The sequence below is a fragment of the Scleropages formosus genome, chromosome 12, assembly GCF_900964775.1.
Source record: "Scleropages formosus chromosome 12, fSclFor1.1, whole genome shotgun sequence".
Taxonomy (NCBI): domain Eukaryota; kingdom Metazoa; phylum Chordata; class Actinopteri; order Osteoglossiformes; family Osteoglossidae; genus Scleropages; species Scleropages formosus.
Window position 1 is genome coordinate 9,356,987 of NC_041817.1, and position 24,454 is coordinate 9,381,440.

The window sequence follows — 24,454 nt, forward strand, 5'->3', positions numbered from 1 at the left end:
GCAGTGTTACCTAGGAGCGCACCAGTGTGAACCAGTTGCAGGAGCAGGGGCTGGCACAGCAGCGCACATATACACGCGCACGCCGGTGTTTGCAAGAACTTCAGCCTTGCTGTTGGGAGGTTTGAAGTTCTACTGACTGGAACGACGTGCTTCCGAAGCTGTCGAGTTTTTCTTTTGGCTGTTCAAGAGGCTGCCTCTTGTCTTGGCTCCTGTAGACCTGCACACTCTGCTGACCATGAAAGGCTTTCCACGATCATGCTTCTTGCAGCTCACCCAGATGGCTCTGATCCTGAAGCTGGTTTACATGAGCAGGGCTTCTGAGTATGACTACTTGAGCTGGAAGTCAGACGGTTACCACGCCGGGTCCATCTATGTCAAGCCGCCACGGTGTGTGGACATCCCGGATGACCTGCGCCTCTGCCATGGCGTGGGCTACAAGGAGATGCTGCTGCCCAACCTCCTGGAACACGAGACTATGGCTGAGGTGCGGCAGCAGGCGGGCAGCTGGGTGCCCCTGGTGCACAAAAACTGCCACCCCAATACTCAGCTGTTCCTGTGCTCCCTGTTCGCCCCTGTGTGTCTGGAGCAGCCCATCTATCCCTGCCGCTGGCTGTGCGAAGCGGTCCGTGATGGTTGCACACCCATCATGGAGGCCTTTGGTTTCCCCTGGCCTGACATGCTCACCTGTGACAAGTTTCCTGAAGGGGATGTGTGCATTTCCAGGACTTCATCAAATGCCAGCGAAGCCACCAAGCCCACAGGTAAGACCAGTCCTGGGTGCCTCCTTGAGGTCCATCTTACCGTCTTGCCCTGTCTCAGCATTCCAGCACACTAGGACCATTGTAAAACGGATAAATTCCAGGTAGGTTTCAGAAATGTGATGACTGTGACTGATCTGTGGTTTTAGGTTAGGGAGCTGCTTTTTTTTTTTTTTTTTTTTTTTTTTGTATGGGTTTAGAACATAAGTCTGAAAGTTGTGATCTGCTTGCATGCCCTATTCACAAACTCAAGTCAGTAAACTTAGTTATACCAGCTATGACCCTGATGACTTTCAAACCTTTTCAGAAAAGTCAGAGCCAGCTTTTGAAACCAAAGAAATGTGTCCCACAATAAATTGATTAGAAATGACTAAAGTTGAATTTATCTGGAACCCATAATGGCACTCCAAACAAGGTGTTATAATTTAATGTAAAGCATGCCTATCTTTGGAATTGTATCAGTTTATCTCTTAATAAGCGGTGCACATTTTCTGGCCTTTTTTCCCCCATGCACTATATACCGGATGTGAATATTTCACACATTTGGCGACTGAGAGCATCTTTCTAAGGTTTGCCAGTTAGGCCTGGATAGCAAAGACTACGAAGTCCCCCTTTTCTCAGTGATATGCTTCTTAAGTAATTAGGGGGTCAGAGTTCTTGTCATTCAGTTGAAATGGGGAAAACTGGAATTACTCTGGGAAAATAGCTGACTATAATTGAAAAAATCCACATAATATGAAAATGTCTCCTTTGTGGGATTGCATCTGTCAAACTAAGTAATTTGTTTAATGTAGCTGTGTTTCATTAATAGTGAAACCACAAGCTTCCCTCAGAGTCCAATATTAGGACTCTTGTCAAAAACACTTGTGCAGATCACTGAAAGATGCTTGACCACTGAATTTGTCAAAACTATCATTTCATGACAACTTTCTTTTGTAATGGTATTAAGCCCTGATGTTTAACCCATTGTTTTGATGTTTCACAAATACACAAAATATTAAAGTGTGTGCTTATTGCCATTTCCAAACTTGCTTGACATTTTCAGCTGCAGAAATGTAACTGATTGGTTTTCCATCCTGAAATGATATCCTCAGTATAAGACTGCACGTTTTATACTGACTTTTACAGCCGGAGAGCCTACAATAAATATAAAATGGCTTGGGATCCCATTTGATTGTGTGATGTTATATTTTGGGAGTGAGCGTTAATGTACTGTTATGGCAAGCTGATGCTCATATTCTGGCAGATTTGACACTTTCCAGTGGCAGTGACTTTTTTTTTTTTTTTTTTTTTTAAAAGCACCACAAAAGAACCATTTCTGAATTCTGGAATCCCATGTGTTATGAGCTGCGTTACATTACACTGGAAGCTTTTAGAAGGCACCTTGGTACTTGTACAAAGATACTATATAGTCCAAGGGAAAGTACAAAGCATTGGTGGAGCCTCGTAAATTTGGAGGGAATTTCCAACTCTGAATCTATTGCTTCCCCCTGTTTAGCTGCAAGACAGAATTGCACACCAGCTTATTACTCAATTCTTGCATTTGATTGCGAAATTGTTATGGAAAATTGGATAACGTGACAGACATTAAAGGAACTTACAGCTACTTCCAAACAGAAGATGGATGACATCTTATCATTCAGTTGTTCCTTCTGACTAAATGCCATTAATTGAAGTCTTTTAAAACTAGCCAGGTATGGCATTCATTGGCTCAATGGTCCTCCATAATGGTCTATGGCTGACACTTTTAAAAACACGTGTGTGTGTGTGTGTGTGTGTGTGTGTGTGTGTGTGTGTGTGTGTGTGTTAAATATCTCACACTAGTACACTTAACGGTGTGTTTTAGAAGGCTGTGTCCTGTACTGGAAAGCAGCAAAGAAGTGTCATCTTGGGTTTCATGACCACACAGGTCGGATGATTGCAGATCACATCTTATCACAAGGGTTAGACCACAGATTAAATGGCAATCTCCATAAACTGTCACGGAACACTAGCAGGATGGTAAGTCAGACACTGAGTTTGACCCTCTTGTCTCCATTCCAAAAAGTGGAATGCAATGCAGTACATTCTCCAAGTGCATGTGAAAGAACTTTTTCATGATGCCATCAGTCTGTCTCCAAAACTGGAATATTTTAAAAATGAATTATCACAGTAGGGGGAGAAAAGAAGGGGGGGAGGGGGAGGAAAAAAAAAAAAAAAAAACTAGGAGACACCTAAAGCGTAGCCTCATAGTTAAGGAACTGAACTGAATTGACCAAGAAGTTTCATTTTTAAATCGTCCCTGATATGGCACACTACCATGTAGCAAACTTGTTTTGTTGCTAATAAATCCAAATCACTATTGTTAAAAACAGGTGTAAACAGAAATTAATCAAATGGGAATAACAAGTAGCACATTGGTTACGGTTGTCACCTTGTAATGGTTCCAGGTTTGAGTCTTTCCTGCTGCACAAGACTTAGGCAAGATTGCTCAAAAACAATATGCAGTATGTGACAATGACACATTGTCATTCCTTTACACAATCCTGAATGTATAAAGAAATTGATTTTTATAGTTAAGACCTCTGTGAAAATGAGTGTATATTTGAAAGATTTTCAGTGCGAAATGTAAGTTCAGGAGCACGACTGAGGAGCTCATTCCAAGTACAAAAAATGGTTTTCAGATGTCTGAATTTATCTGTAATGAATAATAATGGAAGATGAGGCATTGTACTTTTATCTGAAAGATTTTTGAATGTGATAATGGAGTTACCCATTGAATGGAAATATTTTTAGAACTATTTGATTTTATAAATTCGTTTCATTCAGAGGCATATCTTCAAAAGTATTAATTGTGAGAAAATAATGTGAGACTCATTGTTAACCTGTCAGTTCATATTATGATTTGGTTATGCATTCTTAGCTATGGAACAACCAGGTCTTTTCCAGTAATTTTGGCCTTTTTCTTGATGCAAAACCACTCATTCAAGGAGAGTCCAGTATGAGTACAAAATTCTTTATAAACAGAACCATGTCACACCTTCCTGTCATGTGTTAATATGTTGAAGATGAGTTGGTATCGTTGTTATCTGTACAGAAATACTAAATGACCTTTTTGATATTCTGTTCTTTCCACATAGATTAAAATTCAGGATTGAAGTTATGCCTTCCCCCCTATTGTATAAGCTTGTGGTTAAGCAGTGCTTATTGGAAATGCAACATTTTACATACTGATAATTTTAGTACTTAAGTAGCTAGCTCGGCAAGGTGTCCGCTGAACGTCTCAAGCAAAGAGATGAGGGAAGGGCAGATCGGTGCAGTAAAGTTGAGCCCATTTATTTTATTTCTCCATGCAATTTATCCATGGAATTAACTTCAGTAAATCTGCACTTTATAAAAACTAATACTGGTGACTCTCTATCACATTGAACATTGCTGAAAGGCTAAGTGAATAGTTTGCTCTCTATAGAAACCCTCCAGCCTGTTCCACCCCCTTTCCATGATTAATGCAGATTTGAAGTGGATCCTGGAGCTGGATTGTATTATGGGTTTATTGCCTTGTGCACAATACTCTTCTTGGTCCAGTCAAAGGCTGATTGAGCCACCCCTTTGGAGGGAGCTTCGTTTCATCATAGCCTCTGCAGGCATAAACTCCTCCTTGGCTTTACATGATAATCTAGGAGGGGACAGGCTTTTGTATGGCTGTCTTCTTTTGCTCAAACAGAAGAATTTACATTTATTCATTTAGCAGACGCTTTTCTCCAAAGCGATGTACATCTCATAAAAAAAATAAAATTTCTGTATTACATTGAGAAAGAGGCGTAGTTGCAGATGTGTGATTCAGTACAGTTTTTCTTTCAGCATAGGCATCGATATTCACTTGAGTAGCTGCATAAAAACTTTACTAGAATATCAATGATTTCTGATCACCTTCCTAGTAGTGTGTGGGTTTTTTTTTTTTTTTTTTTTTTTTTTTTGCGGTACATATGGACACATTACAGGAGTAGAAGTGTAACGGATTGATCCAGGCATGATCTTAAAGTTATAGTGCATGAACATTTATATCTTACATGAATTTAAGAGCTCATGGGCGAAGTGAGTCTGGAAGAGGTGAGTTTTCAGACTCTATTTAAATGAGGAAAGATATTCAACAGTTTTTAGCTGGGGGGGTGAGGTTGTTCCACCACAACAGAGCCAGAACCAAGAATCACCATGCTTTACCTTTCATGTGTGAGACCACCAAGCGGTCAAATGTGGAAGAGTGTAGCAGTCTGGGGTGTATCAAATGATCAAGTTTTGTAGATAGCTGGGAGCAATTCTGTTGAGGCTTTTGTAGGCCATAACCAGGGTCTTAAATTTACAGTTGCTTAAGCGTTTGATAGCCAGTCTTTGGGTTTATTATTCAGATGCAAAGTGTAGGACTGAACTGCAATTTTCAGTACCAAGGAGTATTCCCCCCATCTATTTCTATTTATTATAGATATATTTGTATTTATTATTTGGTGGGGAAGATCATAAAATTGCCTGTTAGTCTGTCTTGTTAAATCTTGTTTGTGATCAAAATAAAATTCCAAATTTTATGTAATGTACAATGTATACATGTAAAACTGAGTGAAGACACACTGCAGGTGTTTCTGCTTAAAAGGTTCCCTTAACAAAAGCTTTATGACGTAACAAATGTTGTAATGATAGCATCTGTTGAATTCTTGCAGAAAAATAAAGTTGTAGTGTAAATCACTTTGATCTGAACTTTTCCCTAAAAAATTTTGAAAGAGCTACTGTCATTTAGAGCTATCCCTGCTATGACATATGCCAGAAAACAGGATTGTTTACGCGCTCTAACTTGCAACCACTGCGCATTGTGCATCTTACCACTAGTGGTATATCGTCTAATAAGAATTTGGAATATTGGCTTTAATACTTAATTCTCCAGGAATTTTCTTCTATTTATTCATTAATTGTCTGTCTGTAATTGATCATCCAAGAGATCCTGGAAGCACAGGGCACTAGGCTGAGTGGGTTACCTCGTGGATGAGAAGCTAGGCCATCGCAGAGTAGTCTCATGTACAGACACATTGACATGCTACAGGCAATTTACAGTCAAAAATTCATAACAAATGCAATAGAATGCAAACTGGGATTGAATATACATTTGATACCTACTGTCCCAGCTCAGGAATTTTCTGTTGTAAACTACTGTGTTCCTCAGAAGGTTAAATGGCATTGTTGGCTTGACTGCATTAAGCTGTTACTTTAGCACCTTCCCCAAAAGGGGAAAAAAATCCTCAAACTTTGAAGTTCTATTACCATATACCTCATTGAAATTCAAAAGCCAAATGTACAGAATTTTGGAGCCTTGAGAAGTGAAGACAGCCTTTTTTTGATAAAACTGTGACCTCAGACCTTTTATTAATATTTGATTGGGTTTTACGGAAGACAAAACGGCATCTTAAAAGTACTTACTAATGAAGCTGGGAGAAGTGGACATAAAAGGTGTTGCATAACACATCCAGCTGTGGTGCGAGGACTGGGGTCAGCTGCTGCTGCCATAAAGTGGTCTTGGATCCCTTAAGGGAGGTCTGGATCCTTGTAGCCTGGCAGCAGTAGTCAAAGCGCCAGCTGGATTGAGGTTTCCTGCAGGGAGAGAGTGCAGGGGCTGTAAATGCATGGCCAGATCCACTCAATCTCACAACTCCTCACAGTTGCAAGAGAAGTGAAATCACAGCCTTGGTTAAATGGTAGTTTCTGCTTTGCTATGTCCCATTCCAATGTTTGATCATTATAACACCAGCCCATGTTTAGCTCTCTCGAATCTTAATGCACTCTGTCTCTTCCTTGGTGGAAGAAACCAACGTATTTATGGCCCAGGAATGAAGCAAGAGGAGTGGAAAGATAAAGCTAATTCTTTTTACTCTTTGGTTACCACCTAAAAAAAAAGCAGCCATGTTTTATTGCAGGTCGTGGTGTTAGTTATGTTGTAAAAGGAAAAAAAAAACAAATTCCAAGACAAGGCCGGGTCAATGGATCATTTACAAATGATAAGGCGTTAACATATGTCAAAGGCACTGGGTGTAATTGTTCAGATTCATCCACAAGGGGTTTTAGTTTGTCACGTTTAGCATTAATCCCAGGAGCTCCGAAATGAGACAGTTCATGTGAGTTCATAACTCAGTTTTGCTGATAATCCCAATGCAGCCTACTTTGTGACAACATGGATAAGTGTTTTAAGATCTTAAGAGCCCTCATTCTTGTGGAATCTGAGACCTATTGTGTAAGAGCTGCGCAACCTTGGAATCAGTTCTTCCTTTGATTTGTATTTTAAACACTTTATAATAATTGCTAAATACCCTTTGAACATCACTTGAGGGGAGAAGTTTAGGAAAAATGGGAGCAAAATAACCTTTGGCTATGTGTGAAAAATGCTGAATTGTAAAATCCAATAATTTTGATTGAAATACTTTAATGGTTGAAGCTGATTTTCCCCCTCCCCCCTTCTGAAAATAAAAAAATAAAATCTACAATATAATTGCTGTTCTTTAAAACAATATATCATAAATTACTTTAAGTTTGTGAGAGATTAATCAATAAATGTAATTTTTTTTTTTTTTTTTTTTTTTTTTTTTTTCTTCCTGAAGAAAAATTAATATGGTTAGCCTTAAGTCAATTTAAGTATAGTGTTTATTTTTTTTGATATGATGAAGCTTTCATTCTGATGATCTATTTTCTAAATAATTTAACTTTTAAGAAATTGGTGGTTCTGTGTACCAAAATATCAAGACACTGAGTTTTTCTGGTTTTCCCATTGTGTTCAATAGCAGTTGTGTATAATTGAACGGGACAAGCGGTTTTTGTGTGTGTGTGTGTGTGTGTGTGTGTGTGTGTGTGTGTGTTGCTCATAATGGCTTATTTTCATTAAAGAATTGATGGGATGTATTGTAATTTTACTGGTTTCTTTGGAGAAAAGTGTCTCCTGAATGAATATGTAAATGCACTATTGGGTATTATGTATAAATTTAACATATTGTATAAATGGGGTATTGGAACGTGCGTGTATATTTTGCTTTAATCTCTTTTAAAAAGAAGTTAAAGCCTCTGGAAGCAGTAATCCTGGAAATGTCACTGCTTTGCTGTCATATCTGGGGCCAGCGTTGTTTGCTTCACCTCTAACAGCTACATGTCTGTCTTACAGGCGTTTCCCCCATCTGTCCACCATGTGATAATGAAATGAAAACAGACGCCATCCTGGAGCACTTGTGTGCCAGTGAATTTGGTAAGGAGCTGTACCCTCCTGTCAAACTGCCACAGCTTTAACGGGAGACGGTTGTTTAAGGAAGTGTTTCAGGTTGGACAGCAAACTATACAGCCTTACCTTTCGGCACATACTGAAACAGCACAGCAAGCCTTATCGCATTTTGCCAAGTGCTTCTTTAGTTTCGGCAAGAAACAGTGGAATATCAGCACATTATCTAATAGTCGCTGTCTTTTTTTTTTTTTTTTTTTTTTTTTTCTCCCCCCCCCCCGGTAAAACTACTGGCCATACCATAAGAATCTAGATTTGCTAAATTGAATGATACACAAATGGCAGACAAACATGTAAGGATATACATTTAGATGTTTTACAAAATGTCTTCATATGCTTTCAGCTTAAAACTCCTGTGTATGGATGGATGATTTTTTTGCATGGAATTGTTGTTAATCACAGTAACAATATTACCAGTTAATTGTTCCTCTGATTTTTTTTTTGCCACTACATAACAATTTCTTTCATAATCTAGATTCATGTATGTATGTCTGAGTTCATGCTGTCAAAAAAACTACCTGATAAAACATAGTTACACCGTATGGCCTTAAGTGGAAACCCTTTCATATAAGAAAATCAGCATTATCAAAGTTGGAGTAGCTTTGTTGGCTACTGTTCATCTATGAATGATGTAAAAAGCAAGGATTAATTTGCAGTTCTTTGAGAATGTAGTGTATATCAAGAGTGTAGATGGTGCCAGGTGGGGAGACTATAATCAAACATGCCAGTGGTACTGTACATTTGATTTTCAGAATAAGCCCCGTTATGTAATATAAAACTCTATAGATGGTGAACGGTGGTTTCAAAATCAATGAACTGGTAACATTTTTTCATTTAAAATCAAAACACACATTACATGTACGCACTTCCAGTATGTGTAACGAAACTGATCTCCAAATTCTTGTGGTGATGACAGTGCATTAAAGGAACTTAGTAAGTCAAAATACTGTGGAGTGGATTTATAGTTGAAGGAATAAAATTCATCTTTTAAAACTGTAATCAGTCTACATTCCATGGGAAGTAGCTTACTGACGATTGAGTTTATATGATGAGCCAGAAGTGCAGACATTTCAGAATGTAATTATTTTCCAAGATCGTGTCATGTTTTACTGGGCCGGTAGACAGAGGTCTGTTTTTGATTACACAAGAATTTATAAGACTTTGACCAGGTCAGGTTTAAAACTGTTATGGTTTACACTGTTTCTGAAGTATTTAGAAAATTTGTATTTAAGAAAATCATGAGTATGTATCAAGCAAGTCTTAAAATAATTAAATCAGTGTTCTGTAGGTGTGCTCCCGAAATTGTCTGCCTTAACATGTAATGTTTAATTTGAGATGCGAGGAATTTTTTTTTTTTTTTTTTTTTTTCCTCTTCTCATTTGAATTTAAGTGTCCCCTCCCGCGGGGGTGCGGTGGCGCAGTGGGTTGGACCGGGTCCTGCTCTCTGGTGGGTCTGGGGTTCGAGTCCCACTTGGGGTGCCTTGCGGTGGACTGGCGTCCTGTCCTGGGTGTGTCCCCTCCCCCTCCGGCCTTACGCCCTGTGTTGCTGGGTAGGCTCCGGTTCCCCGCGACCCTGTATGGGACAAGTGGTTCAGAAAGTGTGTGTGTGTGTGTGTGTGTGTGTGTGTGTGTTTCCTCCCCATCACCATGCTAGTATAATGCCTAAACTGTGTTCCAGGGATATTCAGAATTACACTACTACTCAACGCAAGAAACACCTGCAGCATGTTGAAATAACAGATCTAGAGAAGTTTTAACCCTGCTAAATCCATGTCATGGTCTGTATTGCCCGTTAATGGGCTAATGCTCTGTGACGAATGAATTAGCAGTAATTCCAAGAAGCACTTAACCTTTTATTGAGTAGTTATTTGGGGTTGTAAATTTAACTATTTATTCTTCTGTCTGTGCTGCAGGAAAAGATATGGCCTACTAAAGGTCACCAACCTCCTGAAACTTTAACCACAAAGCAAGCTCTAGTTTTCATTGGTCCATACCTCCTCACCATGAGTAGATATACTAGCCATATGGGATCTTTGTTTGCTTGAACATTTGTAGAAATGGTACTCCTCCAATGCAAAGAGAGAACTCAACCAAGGCTTGTGTAATTAAATAGGATTGGTAGCAGAGAGTTTGGACAAGGTGGTTGGTTTTTGAAAGGTCTCCTTTGTCCTCTTGAATTCAGCCAATAACAAAAAAATTTAAAGAATTATATTATTGCTGTCAAAGATGGTGTTACTGAAGATGTGCAGTCAAACATAATACATGAAGATATTTTAATTTAAACAGTAATATGACCCCCCCAAACATGTTTCTGTCTGTCTTTGGTACTGCACATTGCTTAAATGTTTCTGCTTTCCTGCACACTCAAAGGGGAGTAAAGGCATATAATGGATGTTTTTCCATTTCTACTTCTCCTCTTTATGCTTGGTATTTCATCTAATCCAGCTGGGATTGATGGTTGTTTTGAACACCTGCCATCAAATCTAGTTGTACTTCCATTGCCTCATGGAAGTCTCTCCTGTTTGAGAGTTAAACTCTGCTTTGCTGGGTTGGTGGTAGGCATATAGTAATTCTAGCTTGAAAATGTGGAATGCTTTAAACCAATCCCAGCTGTGAGTGATCAAGTGGCCTTGCTCATCCAGAACCTGCGGATTAATAATACATAAAACAATCCTTTTTTTGTTGCAAATGTGCCACATGTTGTGTTAGGGGAAATGCTCTTTGACCTGGACCGTAATCAACTCTTAAAACGGACTGATTCCAGAGGCCGGTTAACATCTACTGTATTTCAGAAGACATCCTCATAAATCTGTAGGGATTCTGTCTTCATTTTGAGTATCTACCAGATAAATGTATGTAGTTTACAAAAATGTGCTAACGATTTTAGAAAACTGGTACAACTGTGGTATTTTCTGGCATTACGGTTTATAGTGCTGAATGCGGAAAACGGTTAAATTAAGTAAATCTTTACAAGCTAGTTCTATTTAAACATAGCATCTGTTCTTATTCCTATAAACAAAAAAAAAAATGTGCATTTTAGATGCCAGAAGTGCCAACAGTGCAGTGCTTCATTTATTGTCAGCCAACGGTTGTTTTTCAGTGTGTGAATGGACACATGTCACGGGACAACTATGTGACGTAATGACTTAAAAAGCTTAATGGTTAGCCACCACTACAGAGCTTGTCTTGTTTTAATGTATTTTTCTTAGTCTGAAGAAAAGCAAAAACACCTGTCAAAGCCACATTTCTACCTCCATGAAGATATTTAAATGTGGAAGTATCTGTCTGCTTACAACAGGTATCATAACTTATCCGAAACCTTAAGCATACACTATTCACAGCAAGTGTGTACAAGCCAACAGTTAAAATATTTAAAATGCATATCAAAGCTCAAGTACAGGGAAAAACTGCAGTTATAGTAATTATAACCATAAAAGAGAAAAATTATTGCCTATATCGAAATGTGATTTTTCGGGGGGGAATTACACTGGGGTAAGGTGGCCAGTAAATGAATAATAAGAAAAAATTAGAAAAGCAGAAAGAATAATCAGACAAGAAGCGACTAAAGCAAAGAATATTTCTGCCAGATGTGAGTTATAAGCCTTGGAATAATTAGCATGAAACAATCAGAGATGTGGCCAGCCTCTCAGGCTCTAGTGGTTGGGGCTATTTACATTGCTGACGTTTTCTGTCTGTTCCTGTGTTTAAATTTCCCCTTCCCTTAAGTTGGCATGAAATTAGGAGGGTTTGTAACTTGGTGCCAAGCTTGTGTAGAATAGCTAAGATGTTCCTTCAAGGGGGGCCCTTTCATCCAGGCAGCGATACAACAGCAGCCACTTGTTCAAGGATGGTAACCTCATTTACATGGGGCACAGCTGTACGTTACCACCCCTCATTCTTGGGTTCAGTACATAGCCTGAACATAGCTTTGTTACCTTACTTTCTTAGTCAACGAGCTTATCGTATACTGTAGCTTGCATAGCTTTTTTTTTGTTTTTTTTTTTTTTTTTTTTTTTTTTTTTTTTTTTGTTTGCCAAGTGTTGTATCTATCCCTTATCTCCCGACTCGGGATCTTGGATACTTGCCGTTTTTACATTTCTGAAGTAAATTAAGATCATAAGCTGAATTTAATGTAATATTCATTTAAATATTGGAAGATGGCAATGTGCTTATCCCCAGATTTTTTTTAAAAACTAAATATTTTGGATCTGTTCTTGACTAAGATTGGGGGATGGGGAGGGGAAGTGTTACATTTGTTTCACTTTTAGTATGAACTGGATTATAGTTGTACAATGTAAATTCTAAGTCTTTTTATGGTTTCCCAGCATACTTCATATTTTCTACTTAAGATGTGGGGAAGAACACATATTTAATATTCTCTTGTTTTTGAGGGGAAAAAATGAAGAGTGCTCATCTCTTAAGTGTGTGCATTTTTATGCCCAATCTAAGACATATTAGCAGTACTTTCAAGCTGAAGTACATGTTTTAGTAGCTCATTAAAGAAGCCCTGAATGATATGGGGGCACATGGGACTGTCATAAGGAGTCTATTACTTTATTGGTAGTGGATAGTTCATGGGCTAGTCATAGCTGGATAAATGTGCAGCTCATACAAAACAAAAAATGTTTCACTTGCTGAATTTTTGTATCTGTATGTTGGCTTCTTTCTAAATATTCATCTTGAAATTTTTAATAGCTAGCCATAGCCAATAAACTAACTTGTCTTAATTGTAGACCAGGCTTGCCAACAAGATGTCATGTTCACAGTATCTAGGGCTTTTTAAACATTGGTGATGTACTCTTTAGGAACATGCATTATAAAAATTTTGGGTTTGTGTTGGGAATTTCCACTTCTGCACTTATGCACGTGTCAACATGCAAATTCTGCAGCTGGAGCCAGAGTGACTGAGCAGCCATTAAAGGTGTCCAGACCCAGCTTGGAAAAGTTTTATAAAACATTCAAGGCTTAAAATTGTAAGTTACCTTCTTATGAATAAAATATAAATTTTGTAGTATTCTGTAAAGTTTGCAAAACAGACTCAAGTGCAGCATATTTTAGTGATGGTGAACAGCACCTACAGCAAGGTAATGATGTATGCATTTTACTGATGGGTGGTTTTCTAAGTTTAAGTACAGTATGTGCATCCCTCTATTAAAATACGATTATAATGTCAGTATGCTGAGTTTTTTGGAAAGAATGGGCTAGCAGAAAAGAAGTGATTATAGAGCAATGGATTTTAACTTTAAAAAAAAAAAATCCTAAACTTAAGTGTATTCTGAAGAAGAGTGCATGGAAATAGACTTTTCATGACAACCCGGTTTTTGTCACTGAAAATAATGGAACCATGTACTTTGCCTTACATGTCAATAAAATATTTGACCAGAGATTAATTTCTGTAACATGAAAGACAAACATTGTGGAAATAACATGTTTTGGTTACTGTTTCAACTTAAAATTGCTTTCCACAGTGCTTTTTGTATTGCCAATCCTAGACAAGTTCATCTAGATAATACAGAAGTAAACATTTTAAAAGCAAGTCAACGGTTGATATAATGTGGTTTTTAACAAAATGGCAAGAGAACAAATGAGTGCATATTTTCGCAATAATATTTTATGATGCTATTTGCTTAATTCTGTAAAACCAAAGCCAAAAAAAATATACAGTATCAGTGATGCAGGGCCTTATTTATATCTCTATTTATGAGCAGCCGTAAAAGGTGTCCAGACAAACTTGGAAAAGTTTTATTTATTTATTTTTTTTTTTTTTTAAATAAAAGTAAGGATTAAAATCACTACAGCTGGTAGTGTAGTGGTTAGAGCTGCTCCCTTTGGATCTGAAGGCTGCAGGTTTGATTTCCAGCTCTAGCTGTAGTACCCTAGAGCAAGGTACTTAGCCCTAATTGCTCCAATGAAATTACCCAGCTATCTAGATGGGTAACTAATTGTAAGTCACTTTGGAGAAACGTGTCAGCCAAAGGAATAAATTTTTGTTTGCGTATTGTGTAAAATACACTCATAAAGATACTCGAATACTTGCATAACCCAGTTTTCAGGTAATGTCAATTTCAATGGGTATTGTGGGAATGTTTACAGTTGGTGCATTACAGAAATCACATTTTTAGAATTTTGAACACTTCTATCCAAGCGTGGTCTTTAAATGATTGGCAAAACAAGGCAAACAATTTTATGAGAACCTTAACTGTTGATGATAAAACTTCTGAAGCCTTTTTTGCTTCTCACTAACATTTCCTCAGGGTGTAGTTGAAAAGTCCTATATAATACAGTACATTGTAGCAATGTTGTTCATTATCAATTTCCATTAACAATTGTTCACTTGCTGTTTGTCTCCAAAAATAAAATTCAGGATTTTCAAAACTGCATTTAGTCAGACAGGGCTTTAGATACAGACAGGGTTTGTTGGTGGCACATCAAAGCATGACGTGCTTTTCCGATATTGCTGTCTTTCTGGCACAAAATACTCAAGTAGCTGCCTGCAGAAATTGCAGTTAATTAGCAAATACATAGGTGCTCATGGCAGATGGGGTGATATTTGTGATTTGTGTTGCTTTCGGCAGAGAAAAACAGACCTGCAAGTTTTGAGACCATTCTGGGAGGAATTTGGTATTTGTGAAGCAGAGGGAGCTCATTTCAGCTCTTTCCATCAGGCCAAAGTTGAGAAGCAACAGACTTCTAGTTCTTTGCCCTTTTTGAGTAGGACCACCATGAAGTCAGAGGTGGAGGAATGAAGGGCTCCTGCTGCAGTACAGGGATGGATGTTCTTGTAGATATTGTGGAGGAGATCCATTGAAAACCTTGTAGACAGTAACAAGACTTTTAAATTTGATATGGGCAGCCTGTGGAGAGAGATGAGCAGTATTGGTGACAGCATAATTTAAGGGGAGGAACCCTACCCTTTCATGTACAATGTCTGTTTATGCCACCATTCTGTCTATTGAAACATGACCTGTCTATTAGATGCGTGTGTCCAACTGGCTGAACTTTTTAACATTAGTGAATGTGTCCAGGCCTTATGGATTTGAACAGAGCAGCTCATCTTGGATTGAACATTTGGTTTGATGATGGTTTAAGTGAGGTGCTATTGCTGTGTTCTTAAGCTCCTTCTCATATAAGGCATTAAAGAAAGATCTCTTCTGAACTGAAATATAGAAGATTAAAATAACCGACAAACTTCTGTCTGAAATCAATAAATTATACTTTTAAGTTATATTCCATGAAACAAGTTATGATCCGTTGAATGTTCTCTTAGGTCTGCTAACATTTTACCACATCTAGAACTAATGAATTGTCACAGTATATGTGCAAAAAATGTTTATACATTAAACCTGGGTATATGGTAAACATTACATTTTTTTTTTTTTTTTTTTTTTTGAACTAATATCCTTGACATCACTTTGGAATATTCAGTTTATGAAGGTTACGGGACATGTAAAATAAAGTTTAGCATAGCTACTGAATGTTTAATTTGTAAAATGTGTTCATTTTTAAATTTGGAAAAAATAGAACTCGTATTTTTGTAAAATCGACAGCAAGTAAATCAGTTGTCTACATGAGAAAGTAATTTGTGAAATTGTGTAAAAATGTAGTTCTAAGAAATTTACAAGAAAAAACAAATGCACTCCATTTGTTTAATGAAGTGGAAAATAACTGGAAAATCAATTGAATGGCTCAGGCTGAAGGGTCATATTAGTGCCTTACATAATGGAATTTAGATTGTGATGCTACAGATGTAAGAATGGGCCAGAGAAGGATGCATTAGGTGTGGATAAGTAAATTTCACATTTGTTAACTTTGCATTGAGAGAGCTTTTTTGGATCCTTTACTCCTTTTGATATTGGATTTTTTTTTTTTTTTTTTTTTTTTTTTTTTTTTTTTTTTTTTTTTAAATATCCGTTAAATAATCAGCTTATTATAATTAAATGCTTCACATGTGCAGTTTTTAAATTTTGAAAGGCTCTGTAGAAAGCCAGGAAACGTACCAGACATACATTACTCATTTTATTACTCAAATGGCAGAGTAAAATAACTTCAACGGCATGAACAAAAATGCACATAAAGCTATTTAAATAAATGAGGATGAATTTGGCCTCATTCATGCCACCTGGAATGTAACATTAATTGTAAATGTTTGTTCAGGGGTACATTTTATGGTTTTTTGCCATTTCTGCTGTTTGCCACAGAGGGGATTAGTGGAAGTTCAGTGGTGCATGTAGAGGATTTGGTTACACTGTGGTCTGCTTGCTGACAAGCAATATAGGCCAATCGAGCTTAATAAGGATAATTGGCAATAAATCTGATTTCCAGTGGCTGTCTTCTTCTAGGGGGCTTTCTAATCTAGGCAGTAATTGGGAGAAATTCCTTGTAAGGTGGCAAATGGCTGCGGTTCACAAGGGGGTCAGCAGTCTGGACCTTGAACTACTGAAGTCAGTGGATCAAGAGCTAGACACCACCCGTTGTACTCTCATTTCCGCGAAAGTGTAGTCACCTCTCTTCGTTCGGGGTGTTGAGATCTAATCCTCAGTGGAGAGATGTGGCCTGTGTAACAGCTACTCCAAGGACCATGGGGTCAGCGCTTGCACCTTTTTTGACAGAGATGGGGAAGGAAACGAGGAGATTAGGAGGTTGAAAAAAGTTTAGTGTAAGATCAGACAGATTAACGTAAATTGGAGGTAGACAGAGCTAGATTTGGACAGAGATGAAAGAGATCAGAGGTTTTATACAGGCAGAACTGGGGGAATGTCGGACCACATATTGAGAGACAGTAAAGTGACAGTATGTTCATTTTCAAATAGGTCTTATTTTAAATGTCTACACATTTTAATTTTTTTCCTTATAAATGGAAACTAACCAGCAGTATTGAAAAATTAAGTGTTTTCATTGAACAAACCCATCCTGCCTTCCCTGTATCAGAGCTTTCAGACAGAGGCCAGTGAAGAGCACTGATCTTTTCTTAATTGACTAATAACAGAAAACATCTGCTCATGTTATCTCAGGAGAAGCAGAATGCAGACAGAAGCAATTTGAGGACTCATTCCAGTACTGGGAAAATCGAAAGGAAGGCTGGTAGATTGATTTTCCACAGAAAGAACCTTTATCTAGATCCCTCTTCTTCCTCTGTAGGGCTGTCAGGCCTTTCCAGAGAGGCCTTGTGTTATTACGATCCACACGGGCCCAGAAGCAAAGCTGACACTGGACACCAGAGCTCTCTTTCTGCTTTCCCTGGTGTAATCTTTCCACGGTCTTTTGTGAATCTGTCCATCTGAGCTTTGCAACTCATTACCCCTGGCCATCAAACTCCCTTTGTTTTTCCTGACAGGCACTGACCCTTGCCTTGAAGGATTATGTGACTTGATTCTTTTTCTAATCTTGAGTGTGCCCCAAGGTAACCTTACCACCCTCACTGGCCACCTCCACTGTGACCTTAACCATGCACAAGTGTGTGTGATTACTTGTTCACATTATTTTCTTGGGGTAAACCATGAAGGGAACAGGAAACTTAAAAATCTATCTGCAGTTTTCAATGGTTGAAAAGGTGGACTTTTGATGAAGGGGTTGGAGATTTTAGTCACAGAAAGGTCCTACATTTGCAGCCTTTCAACATGAAGTTGCTTCTGTAAAACGTGTAAAAGTAAATGCCTGTTCTAAATTCCAAGGGTATGGTATCTTCTCAGCAATGTTAGTTTGCATGGTGTATTTTCAAGAAACAATTTCATTTTTTCTTTTAACAAAAACTTTCAACAAAAAGAGTAAAATGCAGCTGTTTTCCTAAACACAAGTGCGACATGAGGAAATGATAAATATGGAAGAACATTGTCAGGAAGGGGGGAAAAAAAAATGAGGTTTGAAATTGCATTTCTCTTTAGGGGGTTATAAATTGGTATGTATTCAGTCATTATTATGGTAAATTGGTATATGGCTTGAGTTTTATTAACGGGAAGCAGTCTGCGTTGAGTCATGATTCAAGGCTGAAATAAATCCTTTGAAGTTTACTGAATTTCTTTCCATGAATTTGCAGCTGACCTGATTTCTGAAAGCATTTTTAACAGGTAATATTTGCTTGTCACTGATTTGAAGTCTTCAAAGTAATAATTTAGAAAGTATCATAACTGTATTTTCCTTTGGGCGAAGCGCATGCCTAGCTACAGAAGGGCTTTGAAGTACAGTACTTAGTATATATGCAGGTAATTGATAGATACATGTGACATCACACACCCATGGCAATGTGACAAATTTGTCTTGCGTTATTTCAAAGTGGAATTAGACTTCGTCTGAGGGTAAGTAGGACGGCTCCTTTTTATTTATATATGTTTAATATTTCATCTGTCTGATTTTTCTCAGCCATAAAGACTAAGATCAAGGAAGTAAAAAAGGAGAATTTGGATCGCAAGGTTGTCCTGCAGAAGAAGAAGAAGGCACTGAAGCTGGGGAACCTGAAGAAGAAGGACCTAAAAAGTCTAGTGCTCTACCTGAAGAATGGGGCTGACTGCCCCTGCCAGCAACTTGACCACCTGGGGAACACCTACCTGATTATGGGGCGAAAGGTAGACAAGCAGTACCTACTGACTGGCATCCACAAGTGGGACAAATCCAGTAAGGAGTTCAGAAAGGCTGTAAAGAAACTGAGGAGCCACAAGTGTCCAGCTTTCGAGACTGTTTTTTAAATCAGTTTCTTGCATCTTTAGATGCATCAGAACTTGCACAATGAGAATTACCCTAATCTTTTTTTAAATATAGATATCTATTTCCAGTGTCATAGTGGATTCATTCTCTTTTCCTCCTGTTGTCCACCATGAACAGGATCACACATAGCAGTACTAACCAAGTATTAAAGCACAAGTTGCAAAAGGAACCTGGGGCTGCTCAGAGAGGAAGTCTCGAAGTAAATAAAAAATAAATTGCCACATTCATACATCTGCATAGCTTCCGAAATGAAAAATAATGGAATGGGTTATTACTTGCTCCGGTCTTTATTTGAAACATTTTTTAATACCTTTGTTTTGCTGAGATACAACAGAACATTATTATTGTCGGCTATAGTCATTGGTCTAGTGAATCTTTCTCACTTGTTGATAGCGTCATTTACAGAACTAGCTACTAATATTTTTGTCAGTTTCGGTCATTCCGTAAAAACAAGTAACTCCATAACTTTAAGCTTATTTACTCTGAGTATGTTAGCCTTATCAAGTTATTACTGCACTATAATACTCATTGGTGTTGATGACAAAGGATGACACAAGATGTTTCTCTTTTATTCTTCAATTAAGTGTGGGTGTGTTACTGTAAACCACTGTGCAATCTTGCAGCTGTAAGAAATAATTTTCATCCAGTTGTTTCTCATAGAATTCTTTCAGTGATAATTGGCATGAGTTTTCTTTTTTTTAACATTTTTGTAAGAATAATTGTTATACTCAGAATTAGTTAAAATTACAATAAGCTCTTCTGGCATGTTTGGTCACTTGAAAACACAATGATATGAGTGTTACTGATGTAAAATACAGTTTGATCAACATTAAATGGTTATTGTGCAGTCTTGAGTGCAGACTGACAGTTTGCTTGTGTGTGCAATTGTTTTAACTGCTCGGAACTGAACCAGCTATATTCCACTTATTCGTTGCCTTGGTAGTTTCAGTGCAGTGTAGACCCTAATTAACAACAGATTGATTTTTGAGTGTCCAGCAAAGACCAGCCACTTCCTCCTTAGATTTGCATGTTACAGTCTAAACCGTTTATTGCACCAGTACAGAATGCAACTGGTAGTTTTTTTTTTTTAGTCATGGTGGCTTCAGGGCTGGAAGGGAGCCTAACGGCTTCAATAATAGTTGTCCTGTCACTTAAGTGGTCAGTACTGAACAGCTGAAATGGACATATCTTTCTTCTGTGTTCAAATGACATAACCAATGGCAGACTGTTAACCATTAAGGAAACAAGTATTCAGTGGTATTTTGAATGTAGTTACATTATGCTGAAACAACTGTGCTGTAATAAACTGTATTCAATTTTATCACTGGTCACTTAAATAAATGGTATTCACACAATTACATTTATAGTAACTGACAGTTTTCTTTTGTTTTTGTATATATGGCATTACCATTTTAATGAATAGACTGTAGTTCTCAACTTTTCTATACATTTTCTGGCTGATCATGGAATTATTAGTTGAGAGGGTAGATTTTAAAATTTTGTATGCTTTATGGTCTCTTGTTTAAACACATTTATCTGGATTTTATTTAAGTAGAAATTTATCTCACAGAATATGGTTTCTCTGTGTGGGTGTCTGACGATTACATAATCTTGTTGCATTTGAATAGTTGCATTTCATTGTCTCGCAGTTCTTTGGGTGGCAACCCAACCTTTACATACTTTTTTTTTTTTCTTCTTCCCTCTTCAGTGGGCTGTCATTACCTTCTGCACAGTCTTACAGAAAAAAAGGATCTAGTTTTGGCTTCTTCTTAAAGTACAAATATATATGAAAATTAAAAGACTAAATGCTATTTAAAGTAAATGCCAGCATCTCACTTTTCATAGAATTAATCTGTTGGTAATTATCCTATACTACCATATGACATTTATCTGGAACTTTTCTCCAAAGCAACTTACAATTATTTACTAAGTATACAGCTGAGTAATTTACCCCCCTGGAGTAATTTAGGGTAAGTATCTTTCTCAGGGGTACTTCAGCTCAAGGTGGGAATCAAGCCTGTGACCTTTCGGTCCAAAGGCAGCAGCTCTCGCTACTAAGCTACGGCTGTCCCTATTTTAATAGTAGATTGTTAGAGAGGAATATTATTGCACGAATTTGTCAGTTGCTGCATTAGTGGAAATTATTTAAAATATAAACAAGCTGTGAATAAAAACTATATTCAGCATCCTGACAAAGATGAGAAAATATTTTAGTAGACTTTCATAAAAAGGGGGCTTTGATTTCATGCATTTGGAAAAATCTCATGAAAAGTTTGACAGTGAAACAATTATGTCCTTATTACTGCATTTCTTCACCTTGGCTTTGTAACTGGTGAAAGCAGAGCTGGTACAGGTAACTTAGAATTAAACATTTAAATATATATATTACATTTACAAAATGACTAATGTGACTTAGTTTGTTTGATGATTTACACAGCTATGGGCATAATGTGAAAAATGAGCTAAACGGATGGTCAGCGGGACGCTTTTCTGCAAAGTGACTTCCAATCAACTCTATGTAGTGTTACCAGCCCACACACCTTATTCACCGTGGTGACTTACACTGCTAGATACACTACTTACAATGGGTCACTCATCCATACACTATGGGTGGAACATACTCTCTCTGTCACTCACACACTATGGGGGAACCTGAACAGGATGTCTTTGGACTGTGGGAGGAAACCCATGTTGACATGGGGAGAACATGCAAGCTCCATACAGACTGAGCTGGGATCAAACCCACATCCTCTCACACCACCCAGGCACTGTGAGATGCTGTGCTACTCACTGCCTGTACGTAGTGAGTGTGTGGTACCCTGTAATGGCCTGGCATCCTGTCTAGGGTGTACCCCCCCAGCCTTGTGCCCACTGATTCCAGGACGGGCTCTGGACGCTGTGACCCTGACCAGGAGAAGTGAATTCCAAGAATTAATGCTACCCTTTAAAATAAACTTTACATGGTAAAGTGAGATTCCAAGTATATTTCATTATTAGCATTTGAATGTTTAGTTATTTCTTGCTACAATGTTGAGCGTGCTTCACATTGTGTATGTATCCTGAAATTTAATATTAGAAATACATATTATATATCAGCTGTAGAAACAGCTGTTGTCATTTTTTTGATCTTTGTTGAAATGTTTATTTAGCATGTAAATGCTGGAAGTGCTGAAACGCTGGAACACTAGAGATCACCTACTTTGAAAACCGGATGTTTCTTCTGTTTGAGTTTCATCTATTTTCTGGAACTAAAGGGCAACTTTAATCACAGATTATTCCTTAATATGGTTAAGATGCCAAAGATTTTGCTTTTTGGGGGGCGTTTGAAGACTGCCGTAGTAATGTTCAGAGAACAGGATGTACATCTGACATGTATTTGGAGATATAGAGCCAATTATTTGAAACAGATGGGCAAAGGCTCTGTTTAATATTCCTGATTTTTCATGAGACCTTTAGTTGAAATGCAGACAAAAAAGAGCTTATTAGGCTTTGATTGTTGTTGGGTCTCTGAAGATTTGTAGAAAATTCTGTATTAGAGCCATACGGTCTCTTCACCCAACCATTCACAAGCCAAATATTTTACCACATTTCAGTGCAGGGGGGGGTTAAGGTTCTTCCAGATGAACATTTTCCTGAAAATGGAAGCAATGCAAACACTTTGCAAGCGCACCTTTGCTGAAATGTCAAATAAAGGCAGGTCATAATTTATCTGTAATAGAATTTGCAGTTTCATAACAGGCCCTCTCTGTTTTCCTACAAGAAAATATTTTGAGTAAATTAACACAGGCTATGCAGGAGGTAAAACTTAGTTGGGTTCCAGTGGGATCTCGTCATCTAACCCCTGGATGGAATAGCACACTTTTCTATTTTCCAGACGCTTTACTAATGCCAAGTTCCTCTCCCTTGATAAAAAAATCCTGTAATTAGTGTGGTGAATAGGGTCATCCTGCCTAAATGAAGTATTAAATATGAAGTGGTTCAAATGCCCGTAATTGTCATGCTTACTCTATTAAAGCCAAATTCTATGTCTTGCCTTATTTCTCCCTTTTGTCATGCTAACCCTGAGCTCTTTGCCCTGCAGTTGGTCTCATGTCTTGAAACAAGACTAATATGCAAGCATTGTACAGGCATACCTCCTTGTTAACCATTTGGTAGCAGATGTCTGGACCTGATCTTTCTCATTAAAAATGTCTCATCTCTGTCCAGCCCATTTAACTAAAAAGTGAACTAAGATGCATGTTATTATTATAACCACAATCTTGTTTACCTTAATAAATACACAAAAGTGAAAGGCTTTGTTTTCTTATGCTTTGTTCCATCCACAGGTTTTTCACTCTAATCATTTGACAGCAGACAGCAAAAAGTGGTTATGGTCACAAATAACCTGAAGTGTCCTGATTCCAGTCAAAATACTGAAATGTTTTGAATAGAAGAAAAAAGTGATAAACGACCTATTAAGAAACATCATTGCTTATCTTCTCAAATAGCATGAAGTTATTTTAAACCATCAATGAAACATTTTTCCATGTTTTCTGGAGATGAGTTGGCAAAATGAATCATTTGTAAAGATTGCAGTTTATATAAAGGTATACAGGCGCATATTGTAGGCTGTTATATTTTTATGTAATCTTGGTATACTGTGTTAGTGTGATATTTTTCAACACTACTTGATTTCCAGTGAATAAAAGATTGTGTCAATATGCTAAGTGTCAGCATTGCTAATTTTCCTGTTGTCTTTTTAAAAGAATCTTTTTGTGCTACAAGGTTATTATTTATGTATGTTATTATAGCTTGAAACCAGTGGAAGATTAAGAGCAGATGTTTTGGTCACCATATTCAGAAACTAGAAGAAGGAATATGAATACACACTGCACTCACACTGAATGCACTTCTCAATAAAAAAAAGATTTTTGAAAAGATACTATACTGCAGCGGGGACTGGAAGAATTTAATTGCCCACATTACAAAGGGATTGGAAAACTTATTAAGATTAACAATAAACATACTAGCCCATACACAGCTTTAAAGGCATGCAGTGGGCAATGTATCTGAAACAATGGTCTCAGCTGTTAGTCCTCTGCCTATATGGTGGATGTTGTAAGATTTGTTTTGGAAAAGACGGAGGGTTGGAGCATTTTATTTCTAGCTGCCTCAGCTATAAAAACCTCCTCCGAGGCATCATGGCTGTTTCTGTCAGGAAAGATTATTTGAAAGGCCTGATTCCGGAGTACAATACTGGAGGAGAAGAGTAAGAAAAAAAAATGCATCTTGTTTAAAAATACAGAATGTTCCATAACATATTGTTGATGTAATGCACTCATTGTATTTTTCTCCGAGATGTGTGTTGCTTAGGATAAAGGTGTCTGCTAAATGAATAAATGTAATGTAAATGTAAATGTACATCTGTAAGACTAGTAAAACAGCTGTGTAGTTCTTGGAAACTATTTCATATCATGATGGCATTTTTTGTTTGGGTTGCTAGTTTTTGAATTTGTTAAAAATTAGTGCTTTGGTGGAGATACACTGTGTAAAACCAGACAAATACAATGGTTTCACAGCGGGTGACACACCTGTCTTCGTTATCAAAAGTAATAAGCAAACCATTGTATTCAAAAGTTAACTTGTAACTCCATTTATTCTAATAATCTATTATTGTACAAGAGTTAGATCTTCTATATATGTTTCATAGATTTACCTAAGTGGATCTCAATGTCTACAA

General features: G+C 37.6%; 1 protein-coding gene across 1 annotated transcript; it reads left to right on the forward strand.

Moving 5' to 3' along the window:
- Nucleotides 1–9: 9 nt before the first annotated feature.
- Nucleotides 10–20,081, forward strand: sfrp1a (secreted frizzled-related protein 1a). The gene is made up of 3 exons (XM_018744026.2): nt 10–761; nt 7,927–8,007; nt 18,394–20,081. The coding sequence occupies exons 1-3, from the start codon at nt 236–238 to the stop codon at nt 18,714–18,716; spliced, it is 930 nt and encodes a 309-aa protein (XP_018599542.1). The 5' UTR covers nt 10–235; the 3' UTR covers nt 18,717–20,081.
- Nucleotides 20,082–24,454: the final 4,373 nt, after the last annotated feature.

Excerpts from the sequence above, each read along its gene's own strand:
- sfrp1a (XM_018744026.2), top strand. The coding sequence starts at position 236 with ATGAAAGGCTTTCCACGATCATGCTTCTTGCAGCTCACCCAGATGGCT. Across the intron at positions 762-7,926 it reads CGAAGCCACCAAGCCCACAG|GCGTTTCCCCCATCTGTCCA; the intron begins GTAAGACCAGTC and ends TCTGTCTTACAG. Across the intron at positions 8,008-18,393 it reads CTTGTGTGCCAGTGAATTTG|CCATAAAGACTAAGATCAAG; the intron begins GTAAGGAGCTGT and ends GATTTTTCTCAG.